The sequence below is a fragment of the Takifugu flavidus genome, chromosome 14 (assembly GCF_003711565.1).
Source record: "Takifugu flavidus isolate HTHZ2018 chromosome 14, ASM371156v2, whole genome shotgun sequence".
NCBI lineage: Eukaryota > Metazoa > Chordata > Actinopteri > Tetraodontiformes > Tetraodontidae > Takifugu > Takifugu flavidus.
The window spans coordinates 15,368,795-15,389,869 of NC_079533.1; the positions used below are offsets into that span (position 1 = coordinate 15,368,795).

A 21,075-nucleotide genomic window follows, 5' to 3' on the forward strand; every position below is an offset into this window, starting at 1 on the left:
AACAAGCAGGAAATAGTTATGATAGCTTTATTCGAAACAAATAAATATTACATTCAGTTCTAGCTCTCCATTTTGAATAAGATCTATAAAATGTACATGAGTGTGTCATTTAAATATTGAGACATCTTACTCATGTCTGACCTCTTTCAGGCACATTTTCCCCAACGTCCTTTCTGTAATCTATCTTTTAAGGATTCTTGTATAGCAAGGTATACCACAGCTTAAAGCATTACTTCATTTGCAACAGAGACATGTTTGCGTATTTATCCACTGTATAATCATGTTATGATGATGAAGTATACTTCAAAAGATGTAAAATCTTGATGATTTTAAAATATCAAGCTTGTCCAGGCTTGCTGGTGGATGCAGAGCTTGACTTGTGGATGCTTATTTTTTTACGGGTGTTGTCACTGCAGCGCTGCAGGATGAGCTCAGGGCTGGGCCGGGGAGGAATGACTGGAGCCTCCCTTTTCCCCTCATTCTCGGAAATGGTGCTAGACTCTTCGGGAATGTTACCTGTTGGTTACAAATATAAAATTGTGGATTCAAACAAATAAAATTCTGACCTACAGGATAATGTATATGTATACATGTGTGTGTGTGTGTGTATCATATATATATATGATCTAAAAAGTGTGTGTTGATGGGTTTCTTTTCACCTTGGTTTCTCCTCTCCCGTAGGGGTGATTTTGCAACATTTCTTGGGTAGGGGTCCGGTTTGACAACCTGGCCACCCTTTTGGTGGAGGTAACGTCTGCTGTTCCTGCGGTAGGTGTCCTGGCTGAGCCGCTGGCGAGACTTGTTGTGGATGCTCTTGGCATTTCGGATGGTTGATCTTTAAAAAAAGTGAGAAGGCAAATTTCTACTTTAAGTTCACATTTATGCGAACACATTTCACATTTATGCACACAAAAGCATAGGATATAAAATTTCAACCTTGTAAATTCGTATTACCATAATGCTTAAATCTTTTATTTTAAGTCTATCAAACCTGCGAGGTGGTGGTTTATGTCCCTGAACATTTGCCCTGGATGATTCGGACTGCTCTCTCTTGTTGGCCTTCTGCAAGAACATGGAGGGGAAATAACCCGTCTCTTCTCCTTTTCTGAAAATGCAGTTTGAAACAGTTGTGATTATTTCTCTCACTGTAAGTCATTTTGGACAAAAGTGTCTGCTAAATGACTGAACTGTAAACATGTTAAGTTAAATGTTGAGTTTGGAAACTTTGGACAGTTGTTGTTGCATTCACGTTCCATAGTGTCACAATGGACAAACAAAACAAAGAAAAAACACAACTACAATGCAAATACTACTTTGGGACACTAGGAGAGCTATTCTCCAGAACAAATAAACTCAAAAAACTGGCTGAAGTAACTTCTTGTGTATTTTTAACTGAAAAAGTCCATTTATACATGAGCTTACCTTACGACCCACCATCCATCCAGCAGTTTGTGGATGACCTCGATGCTCTCTCCTAAATCTAGAGTGATCTCATCCTCCTGCTCTGCCTTGTATGCTTTAATAGTGATATAAAGTTCACCTATAGAAACAGACCAAAACACTGAGATGCATATCCATCGGTTGAATAAAGAAAACAAGGAGAGCAGCTTGCCTCCGTAGTCTGGTTCAGCTTCTTCTGACTCCTCTGGGCCGTCCAGAGGTTCCAGGTAAGATGCAGGAACCCATCCTCGTTTTGAGTCACACTGGCAGAACCACCAACCTGAGCAGCAGACACAAAACAGTTCTCATTTGCTCTCATGGGTCAAAATTGCTGGCTGAAATTGTCTCACCGTTCTGGTTCTTCTCCACAATTTCCACCTGGTCTCCAGCATGCAAATTAATTTCATATTTGGTTGTCTTGGTATAGTCAGCAATCGCTCTGTACATGTCCAGTATGATGGGGCCAGAAATTTCTGAGCAGTTAAACAAGTGAATATCTTCAGTATTAATTTCCAAATGGAATATAGCAAAATTGAATGAATTTCGAATGGCTCCCACCTGACACGTTGCCTCTAGCCAGGTCCTTTGACACCACAAAGGTCTCGTTTCTTTTCAGTCTGAGCAGAAAACCATAACAAATTTGTTAATACAGAATGTAGCCACAGCTTTGGATTTACATCTACAAGATAAAAACATTGAAACTGATCAATTTGCATGTACACCCCATCCTTTGTCCATCTCCCCCTTTAACCATTATTAAGAGGAAGTAGCTAAAGCAGAACCCGTAGAACCTGCTCCCGCTTCAGGTTACTTCCTGTTTAAAGGGAGTTTTTCAAGCGTGAACCCATGAGGATGTTTTAGCTGTTTGTTTCTGCAGTTTCCCACTAATTGGTTTTATTTTTTAATAATGATGACAGACGGGTGTGTGTTGAGCACTGACATGTTTGGGGAAGGCGGGTTTTCGTCCTCTGGCCTGACTGTGAAGAAGCCGGTCAGGTGTGTGCAGCGGGAGATGTGAGGCGGCAGGTTGACCAGCGAGTGACAGTAGTCTGACAAGGTGGTCTGCCTCGTTTCTGTTGACTTCTGGCTGTCCAGCCACGGAGGCGCTGGGAACAAAAGCAACTTTGACTCAGAGAAGAGTAGAAAACAGCCCTGTCGCCAGTACCTCTGACCGTCCACGTAATTTAAATCATTTTTAAAAATTACTTTAAATTTACAGTGAAAGAGCATCGGCAGCTGCACTGACAAATGTGACACAAGCAACTGTTGCATTAGGATCACTTCTGTTTCTTTCTGGAGTGACAGGTTTTGTTTTGTTTTGCTGTTAGGGTAGATTAAAAATACATTAATGGGGAAAGTTGAAGGGGAACAGAAACCCGCGGTTCTAAACACCTGCAAATATAACAGAAACTGAAGCTGCTCAGCGATGCCTGTCCAGTTCAGCTTAAATCTATCTCACAGCACATTTGTGCATCTGTATGTTTTCTCCATTTCACTCTGTTTTTGTAAAACAGATCATTCTCATTCCTGCTGATTTGTTTTTATGACTTATTCATTTATTTAAATATTTTTCCACAATTTGAACTCCAGTAAATTTGGATAGTAGAATCTTCCTCAGGCAAGAATGCAGAACACATTTCACCCACCAACAGTAGCACTGGTTATTGAAACATAATAGCTAATGGTTCATAATTAAATAAAGACAGATTTTACCTGATAGAGAAGGAATAATTCTGTCTCTCTTCTCTATTTTTCCAGCCTCAATGGGAAACATCTCCTTCAGTGATTTCTGTCACAAAACACAGCAATATTAGTCCAGTTAAAATGACCATCAGTTAAAGCTGGTGGCAAACGTTTGTCGGTAAGCAGAGATTTTTATGGTCTACTGGAACCAACATGGAACGTGTAGATCTCTGGATACGTCCTGTAAATCAGCTTCTCGGTGAGGTCACTCCATTTCACCAACAGCATGTAGACCTGTAGAGACAAACTTTTTATGATCAGGAAAACTGACAAATGGCAACATTTTGATATGCGCGCTCTGTGTGTGTGTGTGTGTAAGTGTTGAGGCTTACGTAGTGTTGACTCGGGAAGAATCGTTTTTCAAATCCCAGCAGCTGCACATGCCTGACGTACGTCTCAGCCATCATGAGAGGAGCAAGCTCACATCCATCTGAGTGGAAAGACAGCTTGTGCAGTTTTTATAGTGTGTGTGTGTGTGTGTGTGTGTGTGTGTGTGTTGTGTGTGTGTGTGTGTGTGTGTGTGTGTGTGTGTGTGTGTGTGTGTGGGGGGGGGCGTGGGGGTGGAGGGTGTGTGTATGTGTTAAGAAACGGAATTTAGTTCCTCTTTCTATTTCTGAAAGTTAAAATGCGACTTTAGAAAGATAAAATACTGTTGATTACCTGGTAATAAAATAGTTACTTTACTTGAATAAAAAAGAAAAATTGCAAACTGACATAAAGTGACTTTATGTCATTGTTTCTTTATAAAAAAGAAAAGTGTAAAGAAACAACATATTTTTGGAAGTAATAGAAATTGAAGCTTGTTGTGAAGCAAGTTTTGTTGTCTCTTTGTTTCCGTGGTAGATAAAACAGCATCAAGGGTCCCCCTGGCTCTTTAAGGTTCCCTGGGCCCTCTAGGGTTCCCCAGGGCCTGTAGGGTTCCCCAGGCCTTCTAGGGTGGCCCAGTGGCCTTGGCCCTCTAGGGTTCCCATGCCCTCTAGGGTGCCCCTGGGCCTCTAGGGTGCCCTGGGCTGTTCTTGGCTCCCTGGTCCCTCTAGGGTACCCCTCGGCCCTCTAGGGTACCCCTGAGCCATCTAGGGTGCCCCGGGCCATCTATGGTTCCCTCAGCCCTCTTGGGTTCCCCAGGCCCTCTAGGGTGCTCCTGGCCCTCTAGGGTTCCCTGGGCCCTCCAGGGTTCACCGGGCCCTCTAGGGTGCCCCGGGTCCCTTGGCTAATTACCGCAATTTTACCCTTTCCTTTTTTTCAATAGCAGCTGCTGACAAGTTAAATCAATCATGTTGTTTTAAATTTCATAGTTTCATGTACTAGTTGTGAAAGAGTTGATTAATCAGAATCATTGTGTGTACTATGTTTATCAAATTGTTTAAGAGGGTGTTGGTTGCAAAAACGAAACTGAAAGCATTGAAAATTGTTAGGGGGTCATATCTGAGAAGAATAAGACCAACTATTGAAAAGCGGGTGAACACAATGAAGTGTATCCATGGAAGTAGCCGACCCCCAGGTAGTGATATGATGGTAGTGATATGATGGGTGTATGATCAGGGCTCTTCCTCATGAACTTAACTTAAACGAACCCTGTGAGGAACTTCTTAGTAAAGAAAGTTTCCTCAACACAGCAATATTAGAATTGTCTGACTCAAATGCAGAACATGGTAAATCTAAAAGAAATTTTGAAATGGCAGCTTTTCCCTCAGAGCTGTTGCTTAACATTTAGAAGGGGAACCACAATGTTCTTGTGTGTGTGTGTGCATGCGCGTGCGCGCGCGCGAGATGTTCAATCGCTTTTTTGCAATCAGAAAAGGGGAAGTAACACAAGTTGCAATCGAACCAACAAGACTAGTTTTTAAAAAAAGAAAAAGAAAAAGCAGCCAGAAACGCCGTGATTTGCAACCCGTTTCCGTAGTGTAGTGGTTATCACGTTCGCCTCACACGCGAAAGGTCCCCGGTTCGAAACCGGGCGGAAACACACTTTTCTTACATCAGAGTGCAACTACAACAGTGGTCACTATCACGTTTTGCACTATACGTATATGATAAGGATTGTAGCAGAATTTTGAGAATAATTAAAAACGCAAGGACAATCGAAAATTATATGTTTACTCCTTTCTTGACTTTATTTATAGTATTTATATATATTTCTATACAATTACCATACTAATGTTGACTCGCTCCGGTCGTTCCTCGTTAGTATAGTGGTGAGTATCCCCGCCTGTCACGCGGGAGACCGGGGTTCGATTCCCCGACGGGGAGACCAGAATTTTCATATTTTATTGCTGGCTATTTATCTTGTCTGTGAAGTTTCTCAGTCATCTAGGTAATGGTCATTCCTTTGGTTGAATCATAGCAACTGGACTGTTTGAGTTCCATGATGTCTCACCTCTCATCCAAGAGGCTTCATCAGTTCTGACTGTTTGGGGGTTCCAGATACTTCTACTCTTCAGGAGCCATTAGCACATTTGCAGCTTCAGACACCTGGATTTTGGTTGGTCCACCCTCATTATATAGGTCCTTGAAACTTCCCTTGGCACAAGGGGGTTCTTTAGTGGCCAGGTGAGAGGTGATCTCTCAGACCCCTACTTCTGTTTAATTATAGTTTTTCCAGTTTGCCATAGATGGCTCCTCTCTTGAACCATCTATCTTACCTAGCTTGTGTTCCACTGGGTGGTGGGAGTAACAAAGAAGGTATTGATCTGTGTGGGTGGGTTTTCTGTAGATCTTGATGTTCAGGCTCCCGTCTCCACAGTCCAAAGAGGCCAGACCTGATCCTCTGACAGTGCTGGTCAGGTGGGGGTTTTGACATCAGGGGCACTCTAATACTAATGCACCTTAGCCACTTTGAATTAGCGCTGTTAGATTTAAAAATTTAAAATCCTAATTTAGGCATCAGGGTGCTGTCTTCATTTTATCAATCATAGCTGACCAGGTAAGCAGCAAACGGACAGTTTGCCAACCAGAGACAAAACAGCCGCAGGTGAAATTCAGAAATGTTTGTTTATCACACCTTTAATTGCTGACTGATTTATTGAGGGGATTGAACAGTAAATTGCTGCGCATGTCCCTACTAACATTCTAAATTTTCTACAAGTAAGAAAAGAAACGATATTGATCCACAGCGGAGAAATTCAAAAGACTTATTAATTTAAATGCACAAGAAGGTCCCAGCGACTGATGTACATGTTTGCTGAGACCAGCAGGTGACGCCACTGCCATTAATTACTGTTGATTCAGTTCCTGGCTGGTACTGCTGCACTGATGGCGCCACTGGTACTTCATCAGCATTGCTGTGGTATTATTACTCCGTGGGGCTGAAAGTACTGCATCTACTTGTACAGCTGTCAGATGACAGACAAGTGTGGCCCCACTCACTCACCTATGTGACGACAGGCTGACAGAAAAATCCGTCTCCCCGGCAACATCGTTGTCACCTCTCCTCCAGCTGCTCTCACTCTGATTCATAATCTGCTCACAGACTCACCGCAGAGCTGCGCCATAATCCAGCGGAACCGTGTGTGCAGCGTGTCCAAATATTTAAAACTTGATTGGCTCAGAGGTGGCGGCTCCTATGCTGCTACCTGCATGTTCAGCTACAGCCATTAAAGATTCACCCCTACAATCCGCATAGCTCTCACATCTTTACCACTACTCAGGATAGCTCACTAGCTTGCTGACTAGGTAACTATTAATTAAGGACTGGGAGGCGTGATACTGTTGAGGTTTGTATGATGAGAAGTTCAGCACTGCTCTGTTTGGCTTTCGAACAACAGTTGAAAGGCAAGATGAAATTGTTAGCATGTCATATTCTGCACATGTGTTGTTTACGGTGGACTGAGGCAATTAGTTGGTTTAGTTACTAGATTATTAGGCCACTGGAATACCGTCCTGTCCAGATGTGGACAGGCAAAGGTCAGATGTCGCAGCATTTTCCTCTGTTTTGTCTAAAATGTAAAACAAAGACAAAAAATGAAAGCGTGATGACAGATGAAAGTCAGAGGAGTGAGTTAGTCCGCTGAGAGGAGGAATGATGTTAAATGAGTGTAAGCGCAGAGGCGGCTTCTTCATGATCAGAGAGGAAAAGAGAGCTGAACCAAATATTCCTCATCTGAGGCTCCAGCTCATTAAATCTGGGGTTCACTGCCCTCCGGCTGCTGGTTACCCCGGTTACCACTGGTTAGCCGGAATATCAATCCAACATTATGTGTTAGCCCCGCTGGTCTGGTGCTCCCTAGGTGGGCCGGACTTTGGGTTCAGAACAAAAGCAGGACTTCTCTGAAGATGAGTCAATTAATTATTAAGTCAATTAATCAACCTCTGTGGGCTTCTGGTCATCCCACACTCTACCCCTGGCTCTGTGGCCCTGCTCCGCCAGCATTGGGATCAGACGATCTTCCCCTCTGGAACAACTCAGTGTAAAAGTCTTTCAGATGTTTAGAACTTCTGGATCGGCTCTCCAGCACACAAACTACCATTAAAGGTTACAATTCTGGATCATTTAAACACTTTTGTTCAAAACACGCCAATAAAACCAGCTGTGATAGAAGATTGCATTCACAAATCTGTGATTGAGAAGAAAAAAAGTAAGTGTGTGTGTGTGTGTGTGTGTGTGTGTGTTTGTGTATGTCAGGTACTGGTCCAGTTATCAGGTCTGTCCAGCTGCTTCACGCTCCCTAAGCGCTTTAACATTAACACACAAACAAACACACGCCCACGCCCACACACACACACACACACACACACACACACACACACACTCAGGGTCATAAATGTTGTAAACTAACTTGCAGATTTTTGTGTCAGCAGAAAAGGGAGTGAGCTGTGGAGGAAAATAGAGGAAAAAGAGCAGAATAACAGATGAAAGAGAGAAAATAAGTCTCAAAGAGGAAAGAAAAACAGAGAGAAAACAGGGAAAAGAACAAAGCCGTCTCTCCTGGAACATCAGTGACCCTTCATGCCCTTTGGTGGTTAACGCTCTGTCTGACAGGAAGTCGTCGTGAAATTCTTGTTCTCCATTCCTGGAAATCTTTTCTCCCTAATGCGGAGAGTTTCTGTCTCATTTTTCCTGAAAGCAGCAGCCAAATTAACTTGTGACCCGAATGTGGACGGACGTGAGCCGGTGGATCGCGCCGTCCGCAGGTTAGCTGAAGGCTAATCAGTAAATTCAAAGTGACTGTAGCAGGAAGACTGCTCATCAGAACACATGACCTTAATGTTGCTGCGGCGTTTACATCAGCGATCTTTGCTCAGCAACACCTGATCAATAGTCAGTCACAGGCGACCGATGGTGCTTGTTCAGGGTTCCGGATGACATCATTAAACCAGGATGTGGAGCTTTAGGCTCCCATATAAAGGTCACATCATGAGCTCTCAATCACAGTTCACCCCATTTCTGTTTACATTTGGGTAAAATCTCCATTTAAACGTGGAGAAAATGAACACACAAAAAATTGTTATTTAAAATTAGAGTCCCAAAAACATTTCAATAAAAAAAAAAAAAACATTTTCAACAACGTTTACCTGTTTGAGGGCTTTAACGTGTTTGACTCATAACGATCGGTGACCAGAGTTCAAAGGTCATCACACTTAATTACTCCACAGCTGCACAGCCACAGGCAGCCAAGAGGGCGGCGATGCGTCAGAAAAACAGAAAGGGATTGTGGGGATGACTGCAGAACATGTAGGACCTCAGGGTAGAAAAGAAGGGATTGAACTACAAAGATGAAGACGGATGACAGGAGGAGAGAAAATGAGAAGAAAAACGAGTTTGAGTCCAGCTGAATTCACTTCATTAATCCAGAGGATCTGAAGTCACAACCTGAGGCCATCAGCAGAGAGAGAGAGAGAGAGAGAGAGAGAGAAAGAGAGAGAGAGAGTGTGTATGTGTGTGTGTGTGTGTGGGACTGTTCAAATGCAATTTTTTTCCACATCATATTGCTGTGATCTTTCTTCCTAATGAAATAAGTCTGAACAAGAAGTCCTGGTTTTGACAGGAAAATATTTTTTATTTCCAACAGGAACTAGTTAAGATATTATTTTAAATGTTAAAGATGTCTTCACTGAAGTGGGGCCATCTAGTGCTAAATGTTTCTATGGTAACACACAGTAGCACACAGTTAAATTGTGTTTGAATAAATTTGTCTCGGGTTTTGTCCAACAGTGGGAAAGGTTGGGACAGCGCCCGGACGGGGCGGGGCCTGTGGGCGGGGCTTAGATGGGCGGGGTTTAAAGATCACGAAATACGCTAAGTTTAAGAATTATATGAAAGTGTTTGAACAGCTACATGAGCACATTTATAACGGGTCCTTAAGCTTTGATCGTGGGAGCCTAAAAATGTGTTTTCTTTGAATGTCAAACTTGCTTTGATGTTTTTACAGCGTTTTATTTCACATTTCCAAACATTGCTATGTGTGTTTCTGAACACATCTTTCCTTCAGCTCAATAAAAATGGATTCAGTGTGTGTGTGTGTGTGTGTGTGTGTGTGTGTGTGTGTGTATGTGTGTAAATGCTAACCACCACAGGGGGTTAGCATTTGTGGTGAAAACTCCACCGGAGGGAAAAGCTTCATGGATGATGTTTGATATGAGACAACTGGGGACAGCGAACCATGTGACCCAGTTTAGAGTTCTTGAATTCCATTCATCTGTCCCGCTCCTGCACCCTTCACCCCCCACACACCCCCAACCCCCACCGGGCCCACTGGTGGGGAAGCTGGAGCGCTGGAGCCAGCGGACAGATTGGACTCAACAGGAGTCAAATGAGCAGAGACTTGTGGGTAATTTAGCAGGATGATGTGATTAAATGCACGTCTGACACTGTTGAAAGAGACGATTGTCTTTCTGCGGACGACTCGATGGAAAAAGAAGGAGCGGGATGAGTTCTGGACAGATGATGCCAGGACATAACATACAGGGAGGTGCATCTTCTGGGAACACGTATCACTCCTAAAATAGAGACGGCATAAATGAAAAGTGCGGGATGTGACAGAAGTGGATATGCTGTCACAAGCGAGGGCGCAGCAGAGAGAGAAGGTTGTTGTTCTTCTCCCTCCCGGCTGCTTTGAATCCATCAAAGATGGGTTTTTTTTTCCAAGTGGAGGCAAAAATCAATTTTGCTGATTGGAGATATCAGACATCGTTTGTTCCTTCTCTCAATTTGCCGCCACATCATTAGCTTCAGCAGGAAGTGGATTTACATGCTTCCTGATTGTGGCGCTCAGACAAAAGATAGATTTCCAGGATAGTGCTAATTAGTCTAATACTTAGTGTTTTTGTTTCTATTCTGGTTCTTTTGGCCAAGACGTGAACCTTTTTTAATGAGCACGTCACACTTTGAGGGTAGCTCTGCCTCTTCTTCCTGCGTCTGCACGCAAAGAGGCCAGAAAAACCAACACTAGCTTCCCTACCATCCTGGTGTTCACTGCAAATGAGGAGTAATGAGAGCTATTCTGATCAGCAGTCAATCAGATGAGTGAGACTCTGCATTCAGACGCTAAACTAAGCTAAGCTAAGTAGTTAAGCTAGCAGGTAAAATGAGCGTAGGAGGCCACACCCACATATTAGAAGAGATTCCAAAAAGAAGAGGTAATTGAACAACATTTTAAAAATCTTTATGTGAAGCAGAAAATTAAATGTCAGCGAGTCAGTACTTGAAACATTTAAAATGTTGCTCAAGTCCTGAATCATTTACCACAGAAGACTAAAATGTAGACCAGTGACTAGATTAGAGGGAAAATGATTCAGAAAGGAGTAAATGTGAGATAATTTTAGGATTTTAGGGAAAAAAAACACATTTTCCAGCAGTTGCCTCAACAGACATGATGAAACTTTCTACTGTAGCGTCTTTGATTCAACTGCAGCTGCTTCAAATGAAGTGAAGAAGAAGAACCTGCAGGGTGGTGAGAAGTGGCCTGTGTGAAGGAAACTGCATGAGTCTGTTAGTGTGAGTCAGAGTGTTGCTAACTCCTTTAGCTCCTCATCTCTGACATTTTTAGGTCATTCCCTTATAACACGGCTTCCCTGACACACACGCACGCACGCACGCACGCACGCACACGCACTCACTCACACACACAGTTTTCTACTTGTCTAAATTTCACCTGTCACGCCTGTGAAGGACAGAAATGGATAATACAAAAATGGTTTTACCCTTTTTGTTTTCTCCAGAAAAGTTCCGTCAGTTTCATCCAATCAGATTTCACCCTCAAATAAACATCAGCTATTGATCTGTGACCATTATTGACAGATGATCTTTCATTTCTGAAGGAGCCAAAGGGTGTGCCGACTGACTTGTGACTGGTTTTGCTGGGAATTTCCTTCCATTCCTGCTGACATGAAAACACACTTTAAAAAATGGAGAAATCAACATTCATGCTTGTGCTCCTGCGCTAGTTAGCATCGATCGTAAGTGTGCGGCCTTCCGTTGTATTGTCACCAGATTACTGTGCGTGTTGCTCTTTTGGAGGGAGTGTGTGTTGGTGGAGGGGCACTTGAAAGTTTATTGTGCTCGGATGCTGAAATCAGCAGAAAACAGGAAAAGAGTTTCGCTCCCATTTGTGGCTGCTTTCGCTGCACATTTTCCCTCCATAACAGCCGAGACGCACGCAGGCAAGCGGCCGTAATTGGGCCACACTTCCACATAAATTCGCAGGTGACGGGTCAACAAAGCTGTCACGGTGATGGGCCGCAGCCAGTTAAAGTGGTCAGCTGACTCCTGGAACCAGCCGACGCTCCGAGCTGGATTAGAACTCCGCAGGGGGAAGCTAATGAAATATTTAGTGTTGCTGCATGTTAAGCACACCGGAGGGTTCTGGCCCAATTACTGGAGGTGGTCCGTCGTACATGATTTCAGCTCCCGTGAGTCTTAGCAGGTCGTTTATTTGTTGTAGCAAGTGGGTGCATCCTATTTTCATATTAATAAGCCGTTCCCAGGACTCGCCGGCGACTTCTGCTAAGTGCTGACATTAGCATACTAATATGCTCGCATTGGCCACGTTTGAAATGCAATAATTATTGCTACGGCTAGCTAATGTTCCCTTAGAACTGCTTGTCGTTTGCTGAAATCGGCCAGCGTTACAGATGCTACGAGTGTTTGGTGATAAATTAAGTAACATTATGAGTTCAATCTAAACCCGAAGCGCTCGGGTTGTAAACCGTAATCCATAACCGGCGACGCCGCTTCCATTATTACTGCTGGATATTGACCTTCTGGGAGCAGTCGATGGTTCTCTTTTATTAGCAAACACTTTAATGTCTTTCTGGCAATTAAAAACCATATAGGACCTGTGGAGTCTGTTTATGGAACCTCTCGCTCTGAAGGATGCCAGTGACCTTTCACCCACGACCTTCGACAGGGCTGGGATGTATTTGCTGTCAAGGCGTGATTTGGACCACATTTATTGTTGTTTTACACCCTAAACTCTCCGTCGTGACTCAAACACGTGTGTGTTTGTCTGCTGCAGGTTAATATTTCATCAGTCCCGGCGGCCCTGTGACTTCAAACACCACATCCATTATTCAGCGTTCTGATCAATAAACCAAAACAAATTCATCAGGATCAAAACTGGTCACTTATTCAGAGCCAAACTCAAACGCCCACATGCTGACTGGTGCAGAAACACACAATAGAATGTGTTTTTGTGTGAATAATTCAGTCTGAGTGGAAAACTAGCGCTCACACACACACAGAATCACAAACACACAGAGAGAAAGAGAGAGCGAGAGAGAGCAAAATCAATTTTAATGCACACACAATTGAATGATTTATAACCATGACAATAAAAGTTTAGTTTTCTGTTCGTGTGCATTATAGATGGACGACACGTGTTGGGAAGCTAAACAATCTAAGCCAGCCGTCTCGAGTCCGCGGCAGACGCGACGGCGAGCTGTCGAAGTATTTGTCAGTCCTGCTTAAGGTTTCTTCCTGTTAAAGGGCGAAACCTTTAACAAAACCGGCCCAAAATACGCCAAACAAGATATCGAGGTAGATTCTATGTGTGGCCAACCTGGCTGTTCTACGCACATTTGCCACGTTCTTCCTCGGAGGTGTGAAACCGTCTGCCGTGCCGCCCTTCCGCCACGGCAGAGTGTAAAGTAGGGCAGCTAAAAGACAGAACAAAGCACGTCGAACGCCTGGATAACTTTTCCTTTAAAAATGGATGAGGCATCGGCCGCCACTCCCCTCCTATCAAACATTAAGGAGCAGCGCAAAAGACGCACACATGCGTGATCGCCGCACTCGACGCATGAAGACACGCATGATGGCGAGAGCTCTGCGTTAACCTTCTTTAATCTTCTGCTCTTTTAAAACATCTGTAAACAAAGGAGCTTGAATCATCAATGCTGGTTGTATTTCATATGCTGCCCCCTGCTGGTACGTTTGGTTATTACCTCACATGCGTTGCTAACTGACGGCTTTGGTAATAAATGATGTCACTCACCCCAAAACTTCAGTTTAAATAAAAATGTATTTAAAAAGCGATTGTTTTACAACTGGTATTTTCTGAGCTAGAAGCATTAGCTTTAGCATTAGCGGTGTGAACAGGTGCTCAAGCATAACATCAGTGATCTGAAAACTTCTTGCTTATGTGAAGGTGGAATATCGCAGACAAGCAGGATCTGCAGGAATACTGAGCTGGAATATCGACTTGCCACAACAACCAGGAAATCGCTGAACGCACATTGGCGCTGATGGCGCCTGTTGCTTCTCACGAAGCTAACATGATTTCAGCCGTCTGAGTGATTCGTTCCCTGAGGTGTCCTGCGACTCAAATCTCTGGTGAAAGTCAGTATCATATGTTGTACGTGCTGCTCCTCAGGCATATGGTGACGTTTCCACGCTGCTCGTGTCACGGAGAGGAGTGAGAACGCCGCTGATAGGCTGACACAAGGTCAATGCGAAGTGGATTTTCATGTAAACAAGGTCTGGAAGAGGATTTCTCTGTACGAGCTGTTTGAATATGGTTTGAGGTTCTGCGGTTAGAAGACGAACCAGCTCTGCCTCCGTGTTTTCACACCGTGTTTAAAGTTCGGCGTCTCGACAGGGCGGATGATTCTTCCATGAGGCTGAATCATAAATGAATGAATCCTTTTTGACGTTCAAACCTGTGAGATGGGAAATTTAAGATTTCTGGAGGGAATTTATTGTCACCCACATGTTGATCTGGACATTTTACAAATAAAGTCTCAGCAGGAGGTCAAGTACTGACCCAACAGTCATAGTTAGCTTAGCTTAGCTCAGTTTAGATTAGCTCCAACTCCTCTTGAGGAGGGTTTTACCATCTACCAGGTGTGAGCAGCTACATAAACTCGATTGGGGTCAGTGAACGCACCACGGTCGTGATCAGATTCTTGTTACTCTTGGATTCACAGTGTCGCTGTGGTGAGCATGAACAAAGCGTCACGGTGTGGCCCGTTGTTCTGGTGTGTGATGAAGCCAAGATGCGCCGCTACATCACGCTGTCAGACGGAAATGAAAGTTAAGGATCAGCCAGAGGACACAGCTGTCGCACCGAGTGTGCGTGTGTGTGTTTGTGTGTGTGGGGGGGTTCTGTCAGTATAAATTAGGTGTGTGCGACGTTGGGTGTTTACTGTCAGCGCTGATATATCGACAGCTGTGAGCTTTTCATTACGCTGAAGAGCCAGAAGGAAGAAAACATCTCCAGAAACTCTTCATACGTTTCCTGTATTTCCACGTAAGCAACACTTCACAGTTTGTCTCCTTTTTTCCAGGATTCTCTGCATCATTAGTGAAGTCAAAAACCATCAACAAGCAACAGTTTCATCAAGTTCTGATTTGGTAGCTGATGACAAGCTGACAAAGATGTGGCTAATACACACACACACACACACACAAACGGACGCAGACACACGCACACACACACACACAACTGCATAATGTGCAGTTCTTCTGGTTGCCGGAGAACACTCGTCAACTCCACTGACTGACATCATTTTTCTTCATCAGCGCTTTGAAACGTCACTCGTGAATGATGCAGATCAACACCGTGACGTCACTTCCTGTTGGGCTTTTTCCCCCACTGAGGCTGATTTTAATGAGAGAAGTGAGGAACTGAAACACTTGTGGAAAACCTTCTCATCCGTATTTTCACAGTTTGGAGCTGAGTGAAGCTAAAGTTCTGTTCAATGAAGGAAACGATCACCAACGGAAACAACAGTAAAAACTCCAAACCGGGAAGCTTTAATGAGCCGCGGAAAAGCTGCTGAGGAATGGAAATTAAAGCGAAGCCGCTGGAGATGTTATGTGGGCCACGTGGAGTCTGGAGCCTAATCTAATTACACACAAAGGGGAGGGGGGGCGCTTCCTGTCGCTGACTTTCTTTGATGTCCTCAGGACACCATTCACCGCTGGACAAAGGCTGCACATCACACTAACCTCATTTTCATAGAACAGAGAGGGGGAGCGGTAACCCATCGCCACGGCAACGGTGGCCAGGAGCCGTAGCATCGGCTGAGATGCAGGAACTGCATATCTTCAGCATTGTTTAATCAGGGTTATCATGTTAACTTCCGTTGTGACTTGTCACAGCCCCATTCCCCCAGTTCCCTCCTGTCCCGGTAATTTTCCACTCCACCTGCCAGCCACTCCCGCCCCGTCGGCTCAACTCCACTCACCTGCAAGCACAGCTGCAGCCGATTCCCAATAAGCCCGGTTTATAAGCCTCCCCTGCACTCTCAGTCTTTGCCAGATTGTCCTTCTGCTTCGATGTGAGATTTTCCAGCGTTATTTCCCTGCCGGATCACCTGTTACCGACCCTGCCTGTCTTCGTTCTGCCTGCCTCGCCTGTTCCCTGGAAAACCTACCTGCTTTCTGCCCCTGACCACGACTTCTGCCTCAGCGTTTCTGGTTCCTGCCCGCTCGCCTGGTCCCGACTTCGCTGCTGCTCACCTCCAGGCTGCTCCGCTACATCGTCGGCCTCCTCTCCTGTAAGCCCCGTTCTGTCACTCCTGCCCGCTGTAAACGGGACTGTACGGTTCCGAGGATTCACGTCCTCCCCCTCGGTTCCGCACTCCGACTGTACTCGACCCACTCCCCGAGCCTGAAACCCACTGACTCTGTGTGGGCCCTGGGCCTGAAGAACAGACTGTTTCCTGTGCTTCCTTGTCTGCCTGAGTTCCTGTTTGCCTGTGTGCTAATAAAGGTCATTACCACGGTCCAGTTTTCCAGAGTGCTGCTTTTGGGTCCTAATTGCACCCGTCACATGACTTGAACTATTGGAGGAATGATGAGATGTGGACTTCCGTCAAACTCTTTCCATGACGTCACCCTCAGCCCTGAAAGGAAGTGAGGTTGTCCCTCGTGTTTGGAGGATGTTTATATTGTGGTGTTGCAGGCTCAGAACTTCTGCAGGACCCTCTGGGGCTGACCTCAGTCCCCCCCAAAACCTTCTTTGACCCTGTTTGTAGTTTCCAGACCTTGTTTTGTTGCCTGAAGTGATGCTCTTATAAGCTGTGTTCCAGGTGAGGTCATGTTTGTTTCTCGGTCTCATTATTGCAAAGGCTCTTCGTCTTCCTCGTTTCCTTTCAGCAGAATTTCTCTCCTGGGCCACTAATGACAGGAGAAAGCCGGGAATGTCCTCAAGGCTTCGGGTGAACGTTGCGTTCTGAGGTGGCTCCGTCCTGGAGCTCCTCACACACTCCTCATATTTGCCTCCTGCCTGGCTGTAAAAGTGAAGGTTCTGCTGCTACACGGAGGATTTCATGCATATGCAGAAGTTTGTTGCTGTTTTTGAAACCCTCAAAGCTTTTTTTAACAGGGTTTTCTTACTTTTCAAAGTTCTCAAACAGTCCCGCGGACAAGACGCTCGTCACGCTGTTTTTAATAAAAATTCTTACATTTGAGCCATCTTTCCCGAGGCTGTCAGCCGTCATAATCCTGGGTTCTGATTGGCCCACTTTGATTCAGATTAACATACAGATCTGAGAGCAGCTGCCAGCTTCTCTGATCAGCAGGATTAATTCAAATCCCTGAAAACAATTCAGCGAAGGTTGACTCCTGAGGCTGGATGGATAACTTGTCCTCAGACCTGTCCTGGGCTTCAGTTTGAAGCGTTGATGGTCCAGTTTCTGGTAAACTTTTCTGTCTACTTTTCCTGTCAGGCTGTTTTAATCAGCTGTTAAAATAGAGGAACCGATCGTGACCAAACAGACAAGCGCAGGTTGCGATTATCTGGCCCGCCATGTGTTTTCAGCCTGTTTTGGATCTGCCCGTCTCTGGATTCATGTCCTCAGCGCGAAACCTGCCGCAGACCCGTTTAAGGGCTGAGGTAATTAGGCGGCAGCAACAGAAAGCTGTCTTTGTTAACACAGATATTTTTAGTAGCTTAATCTGGAGAATGAAAGCCGGTTTCCTGCTCCGCCGATTGGTTCTGAAACGTTGAGTTCGGCTTCATCACCTTCACTGTCAGGCAGAATCACAACGGCTCTTTTTTCCCCTAAATTTCTCTTCAGCCATTTTAACGCTGCACGGCGCTGCAGAACCTTTTCAATTAGCTTCTCCTCCACCGGTGAGGCTAAAAGTGAGGTTGTCAGGCAGGGAGGATTTCTTCCTCTGCGGCGTCCTCGCGGATGACAGCCGTTATTATGTAGCGGACAATAATGCAACCGTCAGCGCTCCTGAACGCTGCCTAATATAGCTGCTGTTACAGGAGGGGAGGAAGAGGAGGATGAGGAATGACAGGAAGCAGCAGCTGAAATCACAGAGGAGGAGCGGTGACGGGCCGAGGCCGCACCACGCTGCCGCTGACTGGATTAAGATTAAATCATTAACAGAAGGATTATCCCCTGGATGTGTCAACACGCTGCTCTTAATCTGAGCAGATCGCAGCTGAGAATCAATCATCAGGGAAGTTTTGAAGAGATCAGCATCGGGTTTCTGAGCAGATTCACCTGCTTTTAATCTGCCATCTTCATCAACCTGGTTCATGATGACATTTAGCTCCTCCTCTTTCCTGTGACAGGTTAAAATCAGAGACAGAATTGGATTTGTTGACCACCCAAAAGTGCCTCTAATCTAATTCTCATGGCTTTTTTTCATGTAATCTCATTTCATTCGAACCGTTTCTCATTTCATTTTGTATATTTTGGATTTCCTTCTCATCTTTTTCCAAACTCGTCCTTTCATGTCAGATATTTTTGGTAGCTTTATGTAAGAAATTAACTTTTTCTGCCCCTTATTAACAGAGTATTATGGTGATAATAAGACTTATTAATAGTGTATTAATACGGGCACCTGCCTCGGTGTCTGGGCAACGCTTCCCATCCTTCCTGAGTGAAGGAGGATTAAATCCTGAACAGGCTTCTTGCCATCCTTCAGGCACTTCATTAACCCTCGTTAGCCATTTCTCTCCAAGATGGTATCAGGGCTAAACCTAAGCACCGAGCACACACTTGGTGTGTTTGTGTATCTGAGGCAGTGTGATACTCTGAACTTTACATTTAGCGTGTTTTTATATATACATATACTGTATATGTGTGTGTATATATAAATGTATATACATATGTACTGCGGATATTTGAATCCTGGGAGTCTGAGGGTTCTGCGCAGGATCTTAGCTGTTCTCTGGTGTGGTTCCTGGTATTTGTTGGAGCCATTTACTCAGGTTGGGTGTTACTGCCCCTAGTGTCCCGATCACCACTGGGACCACTGTTGCCTTCATGCCCCACATTCTCTCCATCTCCTCCTTCAGCCCTTGGTACTTCTCCACCTTCTCGTGTTCCTTCTTCCTGATGCTGCTATCACTTGGGATTGCTACATCTATCACCACCACTGTCTTCCGGTGTTCATCCACCACCACTATGTCAGGCTGGTTGGCCACCACCATCTTGGCCTGCTTGTTCTCTAGCACTTTCAGGGATGTCTCCCACCTGGACCCTGGGACCTCCAGTCCATACTCAGAGCAGATGTTCCTGTACACTATGCTTCTATAAACAGTCTCAGTTTTAGTTCAATGTCACGTGTTAGATATAAGTTAGGCAGCAACTGGCTCATCTGTCCATCGGTGGCCCGGGGCCGTGCAGAAGTGGCCCTGCTACCAGGCCCTTGGGCAGGACAGATGACGACTGATGCTGAAATCACACCAATATCGCCGCAGCATGACCGCACGGATGAACACTCCATCTCTCCATCCTTGAACCTCCATCACGCTGCAGGGAGGCAGCCATTCAATCTGCTTTTCAACCTTTGACCCAGAACGAGATAATCTGGAGGGCTGGAATTGGAGAGATGCTGAGATGCAGAAACCCGAGTCAGTGAAAATAGAAATCCACAGTGGGTCTGGTATGTGTGTTTCTGGTTCACTTCCTGGTTGCTCCACAGCTAATATCAGCTAGTCCCAATCTGCTGCTATTGCTTCCGAACTTGATTAGCCTAGCATGCTAATGTTGGGTTAAATTTTAGAGATTTTCAGATTTTTCTTTCAGTGTTTTCAACTGTGAATGTGTTTCTTTGCTCTGTTAAGAAAATCCCCTCAGATTTGCTCTAAAAGGCTTCATGATTCAACATTAATGATTCTCTGGGGAGCAGGAATATCCTCATTAAATATCACAGGAGTCTATATTTTATTCAGCCGGTTTGGTGCTCACTCAGTGCTGACGCAGACTCAGCGGTTTAGGCTGTTTTTTGTTGTTTTTAACAATTATCAGAGGTCAAGTCCCATTAACCCGTGCGCTAACACAGCCCTCGGAGGACGGAGGTCGACGCTGCTGCATCAGGAAACCCGACAATCACACTGCCGCTCCATGAGCGGCCACACAGCGGTTTTTCAGAAAGAATGTGCAACAAATGAACTGTCTTTTTTTTTTTTTAACCAAAATTACACTGAGAAATATCCTTGTGCTTAAAACAGCTGTAACAGGATCGTAGGGATCAGAGAAGACTGGTGAATTGGAAAATGGGATAATCTGTGGCAGATGCTCGCCTCTTTGTGTATGTCTGTGTGTGTGTGTTTGTGTGTGTGTATGTCTGTGTGTGTGTGTTTGTGTTTGTGTGTGTGCAAGAGCTTGGAATTAAAAGGCTAAGTGAGTATTCACACGTGTGATTTGATCTGAGGTGTGAAAGAGGAAACATCAGCACTGACGTGTTAACAGGAGAAGAGACATTAGCTCAATTCACAGCAAACCGACGAAGCTGCGTTTATTTTTAAACAGAACCGTCGATTCTCTTTTATGTATATTTTTGGATTCATTCTGGGTGTTTTGGAGACAATAATGATGCCCAGAGTGTTGTGAGAATGAGCAGCATCAGCCAGCAGACCTACTGTCTGCCTCAGTGTGGCCACACACACACACACACACACACACACACGCACACACACACACGCACACACGCAAAGGTCTTCTGATTTCTAAATCAAGCTCATTTTCAAAGACTTTCTTTGCTAAAATAAGAAAAACACATCTGTTGTGCTCTTGACACTTTAAGAAGAGCTGTTTTTTTAAATATTTGACATTGAAACTTATATCTGTACTTGTAGTTTCACCCTGTATCCATTCCAAAACAACAGATTTAAAATCTTTGACTCATGAAAAACAAAAATAATTCTGTTACATCAACTTTCAGTGATGAGGTTGTCTCCAGTGGTTCTTTCCACCTGTGACTTGTGATTAATTATGATAAATAATACTAAAAAACAACATCAGATATTAAATATTAAAATAAGTTACTAAAAACACATTAAGACCAGCAAAACAACTTTTATGGATGGATGGATGGATGGATGGATGGATGGATGGATGATGGCTGGATGGATGGAGGATGGATGGAGGATGGATGGAGGATGGATAGGTGAGTGGGTGGGTACATATATGGATGGATGGATGGATGATGGATGGATGGATGGATGGGTGGATGGATAGGTGGGTGGATGGATGCTGGATGGATAG

General features: G+C 44.6%; 1 protein-coding gene and 2 non-coding genes across 3 annotated transcripts; 2 read left to right on the forward strand and 1 right to left on the reverse strand.

The window, feature by feature from the left end:
* Nucleotides 1-11: 11 nt before the first annotated feature.
* ncf1 (neutrophil cytosolic factor 1) lies at nt 12-3,652 on the reverse strand. The gene is made up of 11 exons (XM_057054377.1): nt 3,516-3,652; nt 3,337-3,417; nt 3,154-3,229; nt 2,381-2,546; nt 1,999-2,057; nt 1,791-1,913; nt 1,613-1,720; nt 1,423-1,540; nt 992-1,105; nt 660-835; nt 12-516 (listed from the first exon to the last, which is right to left on the reverse strand). Exons 1-11 carry the CDS (start codon nt 3,588-3,590, stop codon nt 338-340), a joined length of 1,275 nt encoding a protein of 424 aa, XP_056910357.1. The 5' UTR covers nt 3,591-3,652; the 3' UTR covers nt 12-337.
* A 1,424-nt stretch (nt 3,653-5,076) lies between these two features.
* Nucleotides 5,077-5,149, forward strand: trnav-cac (transfer RNA valine (anticodon CAC)). Its single transcript has one exon. It is a non-coding gene; the product is annotated as a tRNA-Val (tRNA).
* A 212-nt stretch (nt 5,150-5,361) lies between these two features.
* Nucleotides 5,362-5,433, forward strand: trnad-guc (transfer RNA aspartic acid (anticodon GUC)). The gene has a single exon. It is a non-coding gene; the product is annotated as a tRNA-Asp (tRNA).
* The last annotated feature ends 15,642 nt before the right edge of the window (nt 5,434-21,075 follow it).